General features: G+C 42.3%; 1 protein-coding gene across 1 annotated transcript in view; it reads left to right on the top strand.

Annotated features, from left to right (window-relative positions):
• The window catches only part of LHCGR (lutropin-choriogonadotropic hormone receptor), a 59,181-nt gene that overhangs the window by 15,735 nt on the left and 25,803 nt on the right, over positions 1-17,643 (top strand). The window contains 5 exon segments of the mRNA NM_001314279.1: positions 4,997-5,068; positions 7,287-7,361; positions 10,326-10,400; positions 12,312-12,386; positions 12,475-12,552. Of these exon segments, the coding sequence (NP_001301208.1) occupies positions 4,997-5,068; positions 7,287-7,361; positions 10,326-10,400; positions 12,312-12,386; positions 12,475-12,552 (375 nt within the window).

Here is a 17,643-nt window from a genome sequence, read left to right as displayed (position 1 = left end):
GGTTTTCCTGACCAAGGGATAGAACCCATGTCTCCATGTCTCCTGCATTGCAGGTGGATTCTTTATCGCTTCCCAAAGAGTACCTCAGTCCTAAAAGAAGACTGTGGCAGCCTACCACAGAATCCACTAGAGGAATTAACCCAGCTGCACTGCGTGGCCCCAGCACAGGGTCAGCATCAATGCCATGGGACCCAGTTTGCAAGTGAGAACCCAGCAGTGAGAGATATTATAGTGATCCTAACCAGATAGCAGAGGATGAGATGGTTGGATGGCATCACCAACTCGATGGACATGAGTTTGAGCAAGCTCTGGGAGTTGGTGATGGACAGGGAAGCCTGGCATGCTGCAGTCCATGGGGTTGCAGAGTCAGACACGACTGAGTGACTGAACTGAGCTGAACCAGATAGCACCTAGGAACCTATCCAGGTCAGCAGTGTCTTCCGAGAGGCAGAAATACAGGGCTCAAGATCTGGTGATTGGCAGAATGGAAGGTCAGAGGCTTTCCTTCTGGATGGACTTTGGGGAGACCAGGCAGGGTACAGGATAAGGAATCAAGGCCAAAATAAGTACCAGTACAGGGGGAGCATAGTTCCAGGTACTAAGGTGCACCATAGGCAGCCATCCTGATGCATGTTCACATGTTTTCTAGTGTCTGGTGCGCGTGTATTTTAATTCTGCAAGTGGTATTGTGCATATATATCACTAATTTCTTAGGCATTTCTCTTAATACCATGGTTCTAAGACGCGTACACGCTGCTCCATGTACCTTTACACTCTTGCTCCTACCTGCTGACCCATTAGGTAGGTGTGCACATTTCACCATTCCTTCACTCAGGAGGAGACACTCAGGTTGCCTTCCACACCCTGGATGCTATGAAGAAAATCTTTGTGCAGGTTTCCTTACGTATCAGTGTGAGAACTTCTCTGGGATGTATACAGGAGTAGAACTGCAGGGTTATTGGGACAATTGTTCACATTGCTAAGAGCTTCTGGCTTCATGGGTAGAATCACAGAAGCATCAAACAGGAAAAGGATCACCTCCAAAGGGAGTACCTTGAGATGGTTATTAACAAATCATGGGCCACATGAACAAACATTTAAATACAGGAGACAGACACGTGAATGCTTCAGAACTGCTGCCCTTGGAAGATGAATCAGAAAGGGATACATTATGTCACTAAAATAAAAATGTGTCAGTGGGGGAAACAGTTTGGGATTCATAGGCCCACCTTCCCCATATCACTTCATGCCAATACTTCTGCTGTGAAAAGCTTGGTGCACCTGTCTCACCCCGTCTCTCTCTCCATCCTCTGACCCCCAGGCCTCTTTTCTGGGGCCAGCCACCTGCCTGCTGTTCACTCGGTGTCTCCTTTATGGAAGGCACTCTTGTTTTCACTCTCATCACTCACCTTTCCCACCCTGCAGCATCAACATCAGCTCTACAAAATTTCATCTTGCACCCGGGCTGTTGCACAGTCACCAGGAGCAGCCAGTGATGATCTACAGCTTCTCTCACTTCTGTCCAACCCTTGCTCCTTATCCCTCATCCCTCCATCAATCAAACACTCAGGTGTCCTCCCTGGGTCAGCTCTGAGCCAAACTGCTCTCCGGGGAGCCACACATGCTCCCTTTCAGAGGAGAAGGCTGCCTGCTAAGAGGCTTCAGCTTCTGAGCTGCATTTGCATGAATAAACAGCTCTGAAGGGTTCAGTTGAAGCTTTTATGTAAACACTCTCCAAAATATGTTCTGCACTGCATTATCCCCAGCAATAAAGATTCTGGAATCAGAATTTGGCTGTCAGTTTTATTGATGTTGCATGGGGTACAGTAGAATACAGCTTTCTCTTCTGGAAATTTATTGACTTGGCAGTGCAGAGAGCAATAAAACTGTGTTTTTAATCAGTAAGCCAAGCAGACATGATTCCAGAAGAAATATAGGAAGCAAACATGCCATCATAATAGTTCTCCCTGTCCTGTCCCTGTTCTTCTCAGATGTTCTGTTAACTAAGTTTGGGTACTGAAGGATATGCTTGGTGGGACTGTCTTCAGGAATAAAATTAGAGGACCAAGTTTGGATTACTTGTTCTAGGTTGTAACACCTCTAAGAGATTGTTGAGTGAAAGTGTTTTTCTGCAATGAAATTTCTTTGCAGTAGCTCCTGGAGAGGTAAGCTGCTTTGCAGGAGGAAGAGCAAGAGTGTAACATGCTTCTTCTCAAGAGGAGCGAGGGTCCAGTGCCTGTCCTTTCACTGTGCTCAATGAGAAAGAGTGAGTGACCTGGCATACATCCGAAGGAAATGAAATCACTACTCTCGGAGACATCTGCATCCCATATTCATGGCAGCATTATTCATAGTAGCCAAGATATGGGAATAACCTAAAGTCATTTGACAGATGTATGGACAGAGAAAATATGGTGTGTGTGTGTGTGTGTGTGTATATATATATACAACAGAATATTTTTCAGACATAACAAGAAGGAAATTTGCCATTTGCAGCAACATGGATGAAACTGGAAAGCATTATTCTAAGTGAAATAAGCTAGAGAAAGACAAATGCTACATGGTATCATTTCTCTCTGAAATCTAGGGGGAAAAAAACAATTTCATAGAAACAGAAAATAGAAATGGTGGTCACCAGTGACTGGGGGCAAGGGAAAATGAAGAGATACAAGTCAAAGGATACAAACATTCAGTTATAAGAATAGGTTCTGAGGATCTAATGTACCACAAGGCGGCTATAGTTAAGAACAGGTGGCTATTCAAAAGAGACACAGATGTAAAGAACAGGCTTTTGAACTCTGTGGGAGAAGGCAAGGGTGGGATGATTTGAGAGAATGGCATTGAAACATTATTATCATATGTGAAACAGATCGCCAGTCCAGGTTCTGCATGAGACCGGGTGCTCAGGGCTGGTGCACTGGGATGACCCTGAGGGATAGGATGAGGAGGGAGGTGGGAGGGGGGTTCAGGATGAGGAACACATGTACACCCATGGCTGATTCATGTCAGTGTATGGCAAAAACCCCTACAATATTTTAAAGTAATTAGCCTCCAATTAAAATAAATTAATTAATTTTAAAAAGAATAGGTGGCTATTGTGTATTTGAAAATTTGCTGAGCTGAATACTCTTACCACACACACACTCACACATACATGTTAACTGAGGTGTGACAGGATGTGTTGAGGTAACAGGATGTGTTCATTACCTTGATGTTGGTAATCATTCCACAATGTATGTATATTTCTAATTTGTATATGTCTAATTATCATGTTGTACCCTTTAAATATAGACAATTATATTTGTCAATTATCCCTCAGTAAAGTTGGGAAAAAAGAAGAGGGAGTGGGTGGGTTGGGAGCCGTCTACTTCAGCCCAGTATCGCACAGTGGAAAGGACGTCTGGACTCCATCAGCTTGCTCATGTCACCCGGTCCAGGTTACTTCTTTTCTTGGGATCAAGTTTCTTCTGCTATTGAAGGGAAATACCCATCCCTCACCATTGTTAAGTGGATGAAATAAGGTTAGAGGTGGGTGTGCATAGTTTACGCAACACGTTACAAGTCCCAGGAGCAAGTCCTTTGAGCAAGTCCTTTCTGGAACTGTACATCTCACTGATTCTTATCTGCTCGTCATGGAGGAGGTGCTCTCTCCCAGCAGGTAAGCCAGTCTCTGCTGCATACACAGAAAAGCAAGGCAGCATCTCCCACTTCTGTTCTCCACATTCTTAATATTCACTTCCCTCCTGAAACGTCCTGGTCCACTCCCCTCCTCTCTTCCAGTCCCTGGGCCAAATCCTTAAATCAGTGTAGATGCTTGATAAATGCCTTCATCTCTGCCTTGCAGATGCTTTCTCCTGAGTTATCTTAACCCAGGTTCCTTTATCACTCGTACGTTGTCCTGTTCTGGTTTTGCTCTCGCTGAGTGGTCACTCTTTTCTCAACTTTTTGTAATGCGTAACTTTAATCTCAATTCAAAAACACTCAGATTGTTCTTCTGGATATAAGTAAGAGCCTGAAGGAGTCTCTTTAGATATTTCCCTCAAATGGTATGAGATTAAATGGCATGAGATTAAATGGCATTAAATCAAAGTGGCATTTGATTAACTATAGGAGCAAAGTGGTCTGGTTGAGATAATATTAAAATAGGCTGCCTGGGGAAGATGGTATAGAGCAAAATAGGAGCATGCTGTTAGTGAATCTTCCCTTCTCCTACCTGCCTGGTTTTCAATTGTGTTTTCACCATCCATTTCTCCACTCTACCCAAGACAGCTTATTTTCTTTTTTTTTTTTTTTTTTTGATTATTAGTGTTTGCTGGGTTTATTTTTCCCCATCCTTTTAATTTTAACCTATGTCATTATTTTAAGATTTCTTGTTGACCCAATGACATAGGTTAAAATTAAAAGGATGGGGAAAAATAAACCCGGCAAACGCTAATATGTATGGCAAAACCAATACAGTATTGTAAAGTAAAATAAAGTAAAAAGAAAAATTTTTTTAATAAAATAAAATAAAATTTATAGGAAGACAGCTTCTTTTCTATCCTCCCAACAAGCCTATATGTCCACTCTAAAACTATGTGTTAACTGTTTACTTGGTACCAAGCCCGATTCTTTATACAGGTTATCTTGATTAATTTTCACAATGACCCTGTGAAATCGGAATTATTATTTCAATTTTATGGACAAAGGACCTGAAATAAAGGATCTAAATAATATGCTTAGGGTCCTGTAGCCAGGTAGTAGAAGAGTGGAGATTTGACCCTGGGTGCATCTGATCCCAAGGTTTGCTATCTTAACCACGAAATTACACACTTTTTGATAAAGACCAAGAATTAGTCATGGCACATTTCTTTATTGATAGAAGTTAGAATTTTCAACCTGAATCTAGCTATTGGGAACTCTGTGGTCACAGACATACACACACATTTCATTCATGGACTTAAAAGGTACCGAATCTTAAATCTTAAACTCTTGGCTTTCCTTTTTTCTTTTCTAGATCACTCACCTATCTCCCTATCAAAGTAATCCCATCTCAAGCTTTCAGAGGACTTAATGAGGTCATAAAAATGTAAGTAAGATACTGCATATCAAAAGACATTGATAATTGAAATAAAATTTTTTCTCAGAGAACACACAGTTGAAAGGTAGTAATTTTTCTAGGAGAGAAACTGTGTTTAGGAAACCCTAGTATTTTTATCTTTAAAGTACAAATAATATCCAGGGACCTTTGAAGAAAAGGGATGATTTTCAAGAGTCATTAAAATTCAGATAATTAACCTTGTCTCAACAAACTGAATGCATTTTGATAGGTGATGATAAACTACTCCAGTAGAAAAAAAGAGATAGATTCCAGTCATAAAAAACTCCCTCTGCTAGAGTGGCTGTTCCCGCATGTCACATTTTTAGATAACACCTGCATAGAAGAAAATGTGTTGAAAGTTTATTGTGCATCAGAAGATTATCTTTGTATCTAAATAATAAGTGTATGACAAATATAGCATTTGTATCTATATTGATAAAAGGCATTTATCAAACGTGTAAAGCAGCCTGATAATGCAGTGTGCTCTCCGTGCAATGTGTAACTTCAATCCTATGTTCCTGGGTCAGCTTCTAGGACACAAAAGCCCACATGTGGAAAGAGAGTATAGAGTCCAGTATTCCAGCACCCTCCTTAATGTCAGTCTGAGTCACAGGGCCTCAGAGGCCATTTAGATGCTTAAAGAGAGCATCTTAACAATTTTCAGGGCTTTAAAAACAGATCTGCATCTCTGAAGATGCTACATCATCAGTCCTGGTTCTGTGGGGAAGCTCTGACTGCTCTTTAGGGTATTAGCAAGCAATAGGAACATTAAAAATAATTTGTTAAGAATTAGTGCATATTATAGGAAATTCATTGCAGGTTATAGAAATGTCAGTTTGCCTGAGGCTAACCTTTACTCTTCTGCTCTCAAGAATTTTAAATGTTAAGTTTTGAAAACTTTGAATGCCTTAAGACCTCCTAGTGAGATAAGTTGCTGCTGCTGCTAAGTCACTTCTCGTGTCCAACTCTGTGCAACCCCAAAGACGGCAGCCCACCAGGCTCCCCCGTCCCTGGGGTTCTCCAGGCAAGAACACTAGAGTGGGTTGCCATGTCCTTCTCCAATGCATGAAAGTGAAACGTGAAAGTGAAGTCGCTCAGTCATGTCCGACTCTTTGTGACCCCATGGACTGCAACCTACCAGGCTCCTCCATCCATGGGATTTTCCAGGCAAGAGTACTGGAGTGGGGTGCCATTGCCTTCTCCGAGTGAGAAAAGCAGCTACAGTTAAAAAGGCAAAACTATTAGGTAGGAATAAGATGACTCAGCCTAAAACTATCCACTACTATGTTGTTCATAAAAGACCTTAACTGCCTTAGACTCAGCCTTCCTGTGGGCTAAAGCTCATCAAGTCTGAAACCTTCAGTGAATGTGAACCTTAGAATTTGAGACATTTTTCTCAGCTGGCAGCAAATGGTAGCTTATATGGGGATTTTAGGGTAACACTGACATCACCCACATGCTTGGGGGTAATATGTGGCAAAGTTGGTTCCTTTACTTTTGTGTCTCTTTAAAAAAAAAAATCAATTCATTCACTTATCTATTCATTCATTGATACCCTAAATGCCAGGCTATATGAAGCCACTAGGGATTCAGGAGTGACTAGGACATAGTCTCTGTCCTTAGTTTGCTAACAAAGTGAGGAAAATGGTCAAATACAAATAGACAGTCACAACCCAATAAGGACACTCCATGCAGGAGTGGATCACTCTGCAGCTGCCTCAGAACAGGATTGGGGAGAGGGGTAAAGAGTTAAGAAACCAGGAATCCTAACCTAAATTAAATCCTCACTAGAGTGATGGAGTTGGGAACCCAGACATTTTGATCCTGATCCCGAATCTTCTTTTAAGCACTATTTGCCTCTCCTCTCAGTTTTAATGCCCAAAGCTATAAAACAAGGGAATCCAACTGGATTTCCCCAGAGGGCATGTCTGCTTCCAACAATCTGTAACTCTGAGGCCATAGATAAATAAGCAAAACTGTCACACCAACAGGAAGTACTGAAACTTGCATTTCAACTGCATCTGGGTTGCAGGTGCCCATTCGTGCTCCTAGAGGGAGGTGTGAGCACGTTATGATGTGAGGACAACTTAAGGCATCCCTGTTCTTTTTAAAAAGGACACACTGGAGCCCCCACCCCCACATTGTTGGGTCATGCCGAAACAATCATTTATTTCATGCTTCTTTTTCTTTTCTCTCTCTCCCCTAGTGAAATCTCTCAGAGTGATTCCCTGGAAAAGATAGAAGCTAATGCCTTTGACAACCTCCTCAATTTGTCTGAAATGTAAGCATCAGCTAACAGATAGTTTATTGCTGTACACTATTACCCTCGCTGGCTGGAGCCCACTCAGTATTTGTATTCAAGCATCCATAGCTAGGAATCCAAGAGGAAAAGACTACAGCAATTACTGGGTCTGGGCAGGCACTAATTTCTGTCACTGCAGTGTCCTGCAGGTTGCCATGGTGACAACTGCTTCTCCCTGGGAGCTGTATAAACTCTGAAACATCACAACACAAAGTGGGAAATTAAAATTGACATTGTGGAGTCCTGCCAAGTAGCTCTTACCTTATGGAAGGAAGGGTATGGAGTCCTTGAGGTGGTGGAATATTTAGAAAGGAGCTTAGAGATCATGAATTAGTTCACTGGGACTATTTGGGCATATTCATTTACTTAGGCAATGGTTCTTAGACACCTATATGTAAAAGTTTGATATGTGTATGTTGGATTTGTTGTTGTGATGTTTTTGAACTGATTCTTAATAATAATCCTTTCCAAATTATCATTTTCTTCCGATTTACAAGAAAAGGGGGAATGGGAGAAGACTAGCTTGATTCAGTTTTCAGATGTCACACAGCAAGTTAGCGCCAGAGTTAATAAGACTAGAAATCAGGTCACATGACTCCTAAACCAGGCTTCTTACTGCTGCCTAGTTTGTCCCAAATCTGAACGACTACAAGCTGCATCAGCAGAGGAGTTTCCAAAGTTAAGAAAGCAGAAAAGATATCAGCAACGAATATATTTTGAGCACTTGTGCTCAGCCTTTATTTCCTCTAGGTTGTGTCATTTAATCCTTGCAGCTGCCCTGCAAAGTGGGGTAATTATCCCTTTTGTTCACAGGAAGGAATGGAGGCTCAGAAGGGTCGTTAACTTGGCCAAAGTGGCACCTTCGACAATGCCAGGGCTGGAATTCACCCCAGCCCATGTCCTCCAAGCTTGTGCATTTTCCACTGTACCACAAGGCCTCCCTATGAATGGTCCAATTAGCAATCATCTAGAGAAGATAAGGAATTAATAAGTACGTGGGTACACATGTCCAACTAAGGGTCAAATGATCCTGGAATACAGAGGAGGTAAAATTTACATCTCCCCCAAGAGACAACAGTGTAACCAGGGAAGGAAGACTAACTCACCAAACAGAGGGAAATCCAACATAACAGGCATTTAAGTGCAAAAGGTATAGTCTGGACTTCGCTGTGAAGTAGAATTTCATGGTGGGAGTGGGGTAGGGGAAGGTCATTTCTGTTACATCATCTCCATTATCAGTCCTACCTGGACCTGGAAATCTGAAAATCTGCAGCTTTAACAGACTTCCCAAGCAATGTTGAACCACGGCAGGTTGAGATAAATAAAACTGCTCATGATGTAAAGCAGTTTTATTTAAGATATAAAGATAAAGTATCAATTTATAGATAGATAAAGTATCAATTTATTGATAGAGAAAGAAAAATAAAGTGCTCTAAGGGAAAGAAGGCCCTGAGACTAGAATGTCAGCTCCCCACAGTTCTCTTTGCCTTGTTTACAGCTGGATCTCCAGCACCTAGAACAATGCCTGACACATGGAGGTAGTCAATAAATGTTTGTTCAATGAATGGATGGATGGGTGGTCAGATTCCAAAAGAGTCTTAAGAAATAGAAGTTCTTTCCATCCTACCTACCTAATGTTTTATATGGCCCAAGACTGCTTGACTTAGTTGTTGTAAAGTTAATTACAACAAAAGGTCACTCACCTCTAAAGAATCAAAGGGACGTAAGGACAGAAATCGGCACCATGATGGGAAACTACAGTAAGGTGGAATACACACTAGACTTGGAGTTGGAAAAGCTGTGTTCACCTCCAAGTTCTGCTACTTCTCAGTTCTGAGATTAGAGACCAGTCATTCAACTTCCTGATTTCATCCACTATTGTCAACACTGGAAGGCCTTACTGTGAACCAGACACACATATTTACTGTTCAAAACCCAGTCTATGAGGAAATCAAGCTTTAAGTGATACATCCAAGGTCATACAATCAGTAAAACCAGCCTGTTAAACCAAGCTGACACCAGAGTCCATCCACCTAACCAATACACTAGATTTTCTCTACAGAACAAGAGTAATTATCATTTCCTTCAGTGGCTGTTGCCTGGGTTTAAAAAGCCAGAGGCATTTACTGACCTTTTATTGAATCCATAGTAGACAAAATTCAGTAAATGTAGCTGCTTTTCAAAGTCACTGGGGAACTAGGAAGAAAGGCAATAACGCCACTGCAGTACTGTGGCTGTACTTTTACATTTTGCCAAGCCCTGCCTTGTGTATTATCTCTACCTATTATGTTACTTACTCCCTACCAACCTGTGAGGCAGAGGAAGTGCTATTATTATTCTAATTTTACAGTAGGGAGCACTAGCTCAGGGACGTTAGAAGGCCTGGCATCATCACACAACTAATTATCTATAGAATGGATGTAAAAACCCCCCAGTGCAAGCCCCTAGTGTCAGCCCTGGGCTATTCCAAAGGCTGAGTGCCCATCTGAATAACTGGTCAGTGTGACTGCCAGCCACTACGAAGATGACCAGTTTGTCTCCAAGAGCAAACAGCAAATTCGTTCATTTCTCTTGAGAGTGAAATTGCCCATCACCCTCAGTGTGCTGGCTCCATGTGCAGGACCTAGCTGGCCAGGAGCCCTGGATGTTGGCTGTTACTTGGGGGCAGGAAGGAGAGCAGGGAGAATGGAACAGACTCCCAGCTGTGGTGCTTACACTTATCTCAGCAAGAGGTTGAAAGCAGAACTTCCTGGCAGTAGCCAACTGGCTCCCATCATCCCGTTTCTATCCCGAGGGTCTCAGGAGCACCCCTCAAGCTCAAGAAAGTCACTTGATTTTGTTGATGCCACTCTCAGCCAGCATCCCCTGGTGACCAGGGCCATGTGCAGTCCAAATAAAGCGTGTCTATTAAACTGCTGCCTCTTTTTCCATTTCTCTTTACAGACTGATCCAGAACACTAAAAACCTGGTGTACATTGAGGCTGGAGCATTTACAAATCTCCCTCAGTTAAAATACCTGTGAGGAATTTTCCTTTTTAAGCAATAGGGGCAGGGGATATGGGCATCTGATGAAAACTTAAACAATTAAAAGGTTGGGAAGATTTTTTAAACCACATACTTGGCAGTATTTGCATGTCTGTCTTCAGCTTTCTGATTAAAAGCTAATCAGCATTTCCTATTAACCACTATGCTGGGTGCTTTTGAATACATGTTAGTGGTTCCTGACATTTTCTTTGTCCCAAACATCCAAGAAAGATATCACCCTCTTGCAATGATTTTCAAAGTGATGGTGGTCATAGGGCAGGGAGGTCAGGACACTTTGAAAAGGGTAAGTCGGGATCTCTAAGGTGAGGTGGTGATATAGACAGGGCATAGGTGAAAATGGGAGGGGCAATTCTGATTGGACCCCCATCCATGGTTAAAAATTCCTGACCTCATTTCCCTCATGTGTTCATTCATTCACTCAGCAAATTTTAAAATATTGCCTTGAGGTAGGCCTTGTGCCATATAAACCGAATCATCATTTTCTATTGCCCATTAAACCTTATTAAGCCCGCTAGTTAGCATTATAAGTTGCGTACCACTATAGCCTAGCAGATTTATCACCTTGCCAGCAAAACAAGAATCCCTGTAACATGATACAAATCTATAAATTAGTCACCCTGGATCTTCTCACATATCAAGTAATCATTCACAGAGAAAAAAAAATGAACATTTAACCCTCTGATATAGATGTCTATTCTCTCTTCTTCCTGATGAATTAAATTTCATAAAATCCCCAGAGGACACAAAGTCCACCACCTCTAGCAGCCCTGCCCTGGACCATGAGCATAGCCCCTTTGGCCGCTCTAACTCTGGATGACAATTCCTAACCCAAGTGTGCTGCTTTTCCAGACCTCCAAGGGATCTACAGGACGCATAAGCATCTGCAGTATCAAATACATTGGAAAAACATAAGAAAATCCCAAAACCACATTTGACCACTGCAGCCCCTTGGTATCACTGCTTTTATTAAATAGCATCTTCACCCCTAAAATACAATATTCCCCCAACCCAGTACACACTGCAGTCCAAGCCCTCACTGCCTTCACCAGTCACAGAGAGGACAAGGATTCCATGTGATCTGGGGTAACAGGTAATGAAGAGAACCAGAGAGAGCCAAAAGAGAAACCTGGATTCCTTTTCCTCATCACCAGAGTGCTGGGCAGTTCAGTTCAGCTGTCCACACTCCATGACTGGTGAATTTAAAACTCAGCTGGGAAGATCCAGATGCTAGACTCCTCTCAAGGAGTCCCATTCTTGTGTAATAAAATATCCTTCAATTTAACCTATCACTGAAGTCTCACTCCTCTTTGAAGGCTAAGTAAAAGGTGGGAGGAAAAGAGGAAGAGCCTTGAGTAGCTCCAAAACCAAAAGAATGTTCCATGATCAGTGAGATATAGGGAAGAACTCCCTGAATTGTAAGGTAGCTAAATAAAGGGAGATTTTTAATAATGAGGATATGATTTTTCACATGGAGATTAATCTTCCTGAAGTGTTGGAGTTAAAACCTGTTCTAAAGTGGAGAGATGCTTTCTAGAACCATTAAAAACACAGAATACACTAAATAGCAAAAGGAAATGGAATGAAATACAATAGGAAATAGGAAAAAGACAGGCTGGAAATACAAATGCCAATGAAAGAGGCCGAAGAGTCTGGCCCCATCCCCTAGATCTCTAAAAGGAGCATCTTCCCCCATAGTGTTAGGGGCTTTTAAATTCTGATCCTCAACAGCCAGAAGTGTTACTGATAAAGCCAAGCTCCACATTTTTTAACCGAATGTGAAAATAGTTATCTGCACAGTGTCTTTCTACTGTTTTTATCTTTATTCCTTAGTAACAATCCCCTATACTCACTCTGCCCACATTCCCATCCTGCCCCAAATCACAGAAGCATCTGTAACACAGGCATCCGCAAGCTTCCAGATGTTACGAAGATCTTCTCCTCTGAATTTAATTTCATTCTGTAAGTACCAGGCTGATTGCTATGCATAACAGTTTCCTATTTGCAGCTGAAATTTAGAAAGTAAATATTTCTCATTTCATTCCTCAAGGGAAATTTGTGATAACTTACACATAACCACCGTACCAGGAAATGCTTTTCAAGGGATGAATAACGAATCCATAACGCTGTAAGTAAATGTGCAAATTCAGGCCCTGCCATGCAGCTCCTACTATTCCCACTTCTAGCTTGAGGTGGGCTCTCTCTTGTCTTTCATCATGTTCCTAACTCGCTGCTGACATTCTTTCTGACCTAAAATGCTAAAGGTGAGAGGAGTCGTGTGGGATGGCAGCTAGGTCATCTGTTCATTTGACAACCAACCAACCCATTAGGTTCAAAATTAATCAAATGGGCCCTGAGGATTTACAGTGACCGAATTTCCAACTAATGAAATTGTTCACCACATCGATGGACTGCTTTGAAGCTAAAAAGAGACAGCCTGGAGGGGAGTGACTGCCCTGGTAAAAAGAGCACAAAAATTTCAAGTTTCAACTGAGAAGAGGTTGGAAGGATATTCTTCAAGTAGGTAGAGTAGCTGATCAAAGGGCCCTGCTCTTTCTCTTTCTCTCTCTCTCTCTCTCAGTCATTTTTCACCTTCTCCTTGGAACCTGCTTACTTTGTTTCTGAAGGAACACCAACTATGCCCATTCCCTACATTCTTTCATACTTGAAAATAATGTCTTCTCATCCGGTAGTCACTCATCAGGTTACCAGGCTCACAAGCCTATCCCTTCCATGCTCTTTCCTAAGGCCTAGCTACTAAACATATGGTCCATGGACAAGCATCTATAGTGTCTTCTGAGAGCTGGGAAGAAACGCAGATTCTCAGGCTCATCTCAGACCTACCGACTCAGAATCTGCATTTTAATAAGATTCGAAGTGATTCACATCACATTAAAGTTCGAGGGGCATCATGCTAAGATAACCCAACTTATTCTCTTCACTGTACACCTGCCTGACTTCCTTCCCTTTAGATCCCTGCCCTCTTCACATGAGCCACATTCCTTTGCTCCACCATTCAGAGGCAGAATCCTGGGCACCATGTCTCATTTATCTCCAAGGCCCGGTGACCCGTGTTCAATTCTGCTCCCACATCCACATCCTCTCACTCATTCTGCTTTGGTTACATTCCATGGCAGGATCATGATAAGACAATCAATGACTTTAAATGTCCTTAAAGAAAGAGAGAGCATGTATTGATGACCCAGAGATGAGGAGCTAGTTGTGAAACAAGAGACCATCTCAGAGGATTCTCTTTTATACAATGGACTCTAGAAATTGGTATCAATGGTGCACTGTACTTGATTAGTAATTTTACTGTGTGTAAGTATAATTCAACACATACGGTTATCATGTTACAAAGCTGTAGCCAATATAGCCTGGACTCAAGAGTGTTGCAATCAAAAGAATACAGAGCGGCAACCAAAAATAGTTTCAAAATAACTCAAATTCTTATCTTGCATCTCTTACACATCAGAAAGGAGACTAGATCCTAGAAAAACTTCTCTACAGTCTTTCTGCTCCTCCACTTCCCTCAGGTACTGTAGCTCTTCTAGCTGTTCATAAAGCCTTTCTGACTACTCGTTCATCATGTCCCCTGTCAGAAACAGGGCATTTACAGAGCACTGCATGCCTTGGGATTTGGGGTCTTTCTATGTCTTTACCAAGGACACAAAAGACATATAAGATCCATGTCTTTGGGAAGCTCACAATCTCAATGGGGAAAAACACGAAAGAATAATACAAGACAGTAGACATTCACTGCGAGTGTGCGGTACACAGAAATGAGAAGTCTTCGAGAGGTTCTCTTGGGCTGTAGAAGTCAGGCTGCAGACCTGAGTGAGACCTTGCAGAATCAGTAACACTTGTATGAGTAAATATGATAAAAGTGGCTAATATTTATATAGCACTTATTAAGTGCCTACACTGTTTTAAAGTACTTTCTGTAAAACTCATTTAAATCTTGCAACCCTACAAGGTAGAGACTGTCCACCCCATATTTAGATGAGGAAACCAAGACACTGAGAAGTTAAGTAATTCAGCCCAGGTCAAACTTTAGTCTCAGACAGTCTTGGCTCCAGAGTGATGGTCTTAACCGTTAATGTGGTACCATTAGGGGCTTCCCTGGTGGCTCAGAGGTTAAAGCGTCTGCCTACGATGCGGGAGACCTGGGTTCGATCCCTGGGTCGGGAAGATCCCCTGGAGAAGGAAATGGCACCCCACTCCAGTACTCTTGCCTGGAGAATCCCATGGACGGAGGAGGCTGGTGGGCTACAGTTCACGGGATCGCAAAGAGTCGGACACGACTGAGTGACTTCACTACACTACACTTCACTATATACTGAGAAAAAGGGGGTGAACATTCCAAGTGAACGTGACCAAAAGCATGGCGGTGGGAAGGAGGAAAAGAGGATGAGGCCTATCCATTGGCAGTTGGAAAAGACATTGAGATGAATGCTGGGGGTGGAGGAAACACCAGATTGCAGAGGGTTTTCAATGCAGGGTTAAGGGGCTAACAGCTTAAAAATAACCCTGAAAAAAAGTATTAAGAAGAAACCACTCAGTAGAAGAGCTTTTATTCAAAGATCACAAATAGCCAAGACTTCCTTTGATTCTGACCTAAATCTGAAAGTAATCAGGAAAACAGGAGCAAGTACTCCTCCCAGATATAAGCGCGGCCATGGGAGAGGAGGGCAACGAGAAGGGAAGGAGGAGCGAAGATGTGGAAGAAGACCAACAAGAAAATGAATGTTGAGATAAGCCATGGGGGTCTATGAGTTCACACGATGGGGCCGCGCCACCAAACCCAAGGGGAAACCAGCGATTCCTACTTACACGTCACATTTCAGCATCTTGTACACAGAGCTGCACGGTGTTTTATTAGGGGCCATTAGCTTATTTTAGTTGTGATTTTAAGAACAGCAGTGCCTACCAGCAGGGCGTAACTGCCCCACTTCTGAAGTTAACGAGGACTGCGGCTCCGTCTCTCCCAGGGAGCCCATGAGGGATTGTGCCTCCATCTCCCTCCTCACCCTTGGCCCTTCATCTGGAAGGGAGTGATTAGTCATTTGCTTGGCACTTATTCTCAGCTGAATGGGCCTTTCTGTACATGAAGGATCATGTGGAGCACCCCGCTGGAAAAGGGTATTACATTCAAAGAGGAAAACCTTATTTCCTCAGCTATAAAGTTCAACTCTCTAATTAGAAAATAATGAAGGCAAGCCTTCTCTTCTCATTATTAGTAGTAGTTGAGATTTCGCTTTTTATGGAAGCTTTCCTGCCCTTCCCCCGCCCAGATCTTTACCAACTGTGAGCTCTTTTAATGAAAACAAAACACTTCACTTGATGCTGGAGAAGCTCAGTGGGGCTAATGCTAAAACTATGCATTATGCTCTTATGTCCCTTTAAAGCCATTTGGCTTTCCATTAAATCTCCTCAAGAGGCTACCCTGAAATGCCCCCCACCCTGAATGAGCAGGATTTGGCTGCGCCACCTTTACAATGTTCTAAACGACTTGTCATACCAGGCTCAAAAAAGGAGTCAACCTTGATTCACATCTGAACTCCTCACAGAGAAGGAAAGGTCATGGCAATCAATTCTCTAAGACCCTTCAGAGGAGGGTGGCCCGGCAAAGGAGGACAAGAGCCCTGGCTGCACCCGTGACGAGCCGCAGTGGGGAGACTCTTGGGCCTGAAGTAGAAAGCCTGGGCATTAGTCCTGCCTCTAAGTCCACCCAGTTTAAGCCAAGTCACAGACCCGCAACAAACTTTCCAATGGGACTATTCATACCTCCTCGTGCAAATTCAGTTCAGTCACATTGTGTCAACCACACTGTACCACCACTTAAAAGCTCATATTCAGCAAGCCAATTATTTCAGACCATCATGAAAACGTGTCTCATATCTCTTTTTAAATACTTTTTTGTTTGTTTTGAAAAATTTAACTGGCAAATAGAATCACTTTTCATTTGTCTTCCCACTGATGGAAGGAAAGAACAGCACTCTGAACACCCTTGCACACCTTACCTAGTTTCACCTATCATCATCTTGCCACATCCACTCCGTCTCTGTATGTGTAAATATATACAACACATTTCGCTTTTGCCAAACCATCCAAAAGAAGTTTGTAGACATGATACTTCCTACCCAAATACTTCAGCATGTACTTCCCTAAACAGAAACATTCTCTGGAACTACAACACCATTACACCTAAGAAAATCAACATGGATTTAATGACATCATCCAACTTACAGTCTGTGTTCTCATGAAAATGTCTTTGACAGATTTTTTTAAAACTCAGAATTCAAACATTATCCATAGCTTTTTTGCTGTTATGTCCCTTAGTCCTCCCAACCTCACCCCCTGGGAACTGCCCTCCTGTCTTCCTCTGCTCTGCAAAACACAAATTCCTTTGAGGGCTTAGGCCAGTTGTCTGGACTCCTCCAACTATACGGTCCTGATTAGATGTTAAATGTCTCCCTCTGCATCAGACCAGGAGGTGCATCATGTCACACGATGCCACTCCTTGGCCATCTGGCTGCAGAGGTACTGCCAGACCTCTTCATATGGCATGTTTCTCCCTTTGCCATAATTCAGCAAACCATCATGGGATACTTTGAGTTCGTGTGACTATCCATTGGCCAACAACCTTTCACCCAGTGGTTTCAGCATTCATTCATTATTCAGTTATTATAGAGAGCTATAAGATGGTAATTTTAAATGTATCACTCCTTTACATTTATCAGCCAGCACTCTTCTGTATAAAAAAGGTTTCTCTTTTTCTTCATTCTCCTCTCTTTCTCTCTCTCTTTTTAAGTATCACTATGAAACATGGATTTTTCAAAAATGTTATTCAATGTATTGTTCTCCATTGCTCTCATTATTATTTTGAATGCATGTCACCTTTTTATTGTTGCATATGGTAAGCTGGCACGAACTTGGCTGTAGAGGACGGAAACATAAAAACTCAGTAGTGCTGAAAAACAAGAGGTGTGCTCATATCAGAGAGAGGAATTCCTTGCTACAGAGAATGTGAGTCCCACAAATATGGGGGAATTCTGATGAACACCCAAAACCAGGGTCATGGCGGCATCTAGCAGTGACCAGAGACAGTTATCCACACAACCACTGCCAGGGAACCCACTGAAGCAGTGTCTTCATGCATGAAGAAGTATTCAGATATAAAAGGATTTCAGCAAAGTATTGTAAGAAGAAAGGGGTG

This window comes from Capra hircus, chromosome 11, assembly GCF_001704415.2.
Source record: "Capra hircus breed San Clemente chromosome 11, ASM170441v1, whole genome shotgun sequence".
NCBI classification, from domain to species: Eukaryota; Metazoa; Chordata; class Mammalia; order Artiodactyla; family Bovidae; genus Capra; species Capra hircus.
Note: the sequence above shows the minus strand (reverse complement) of the source record. Positions and strands in the feature narration are given on the sequence as shown.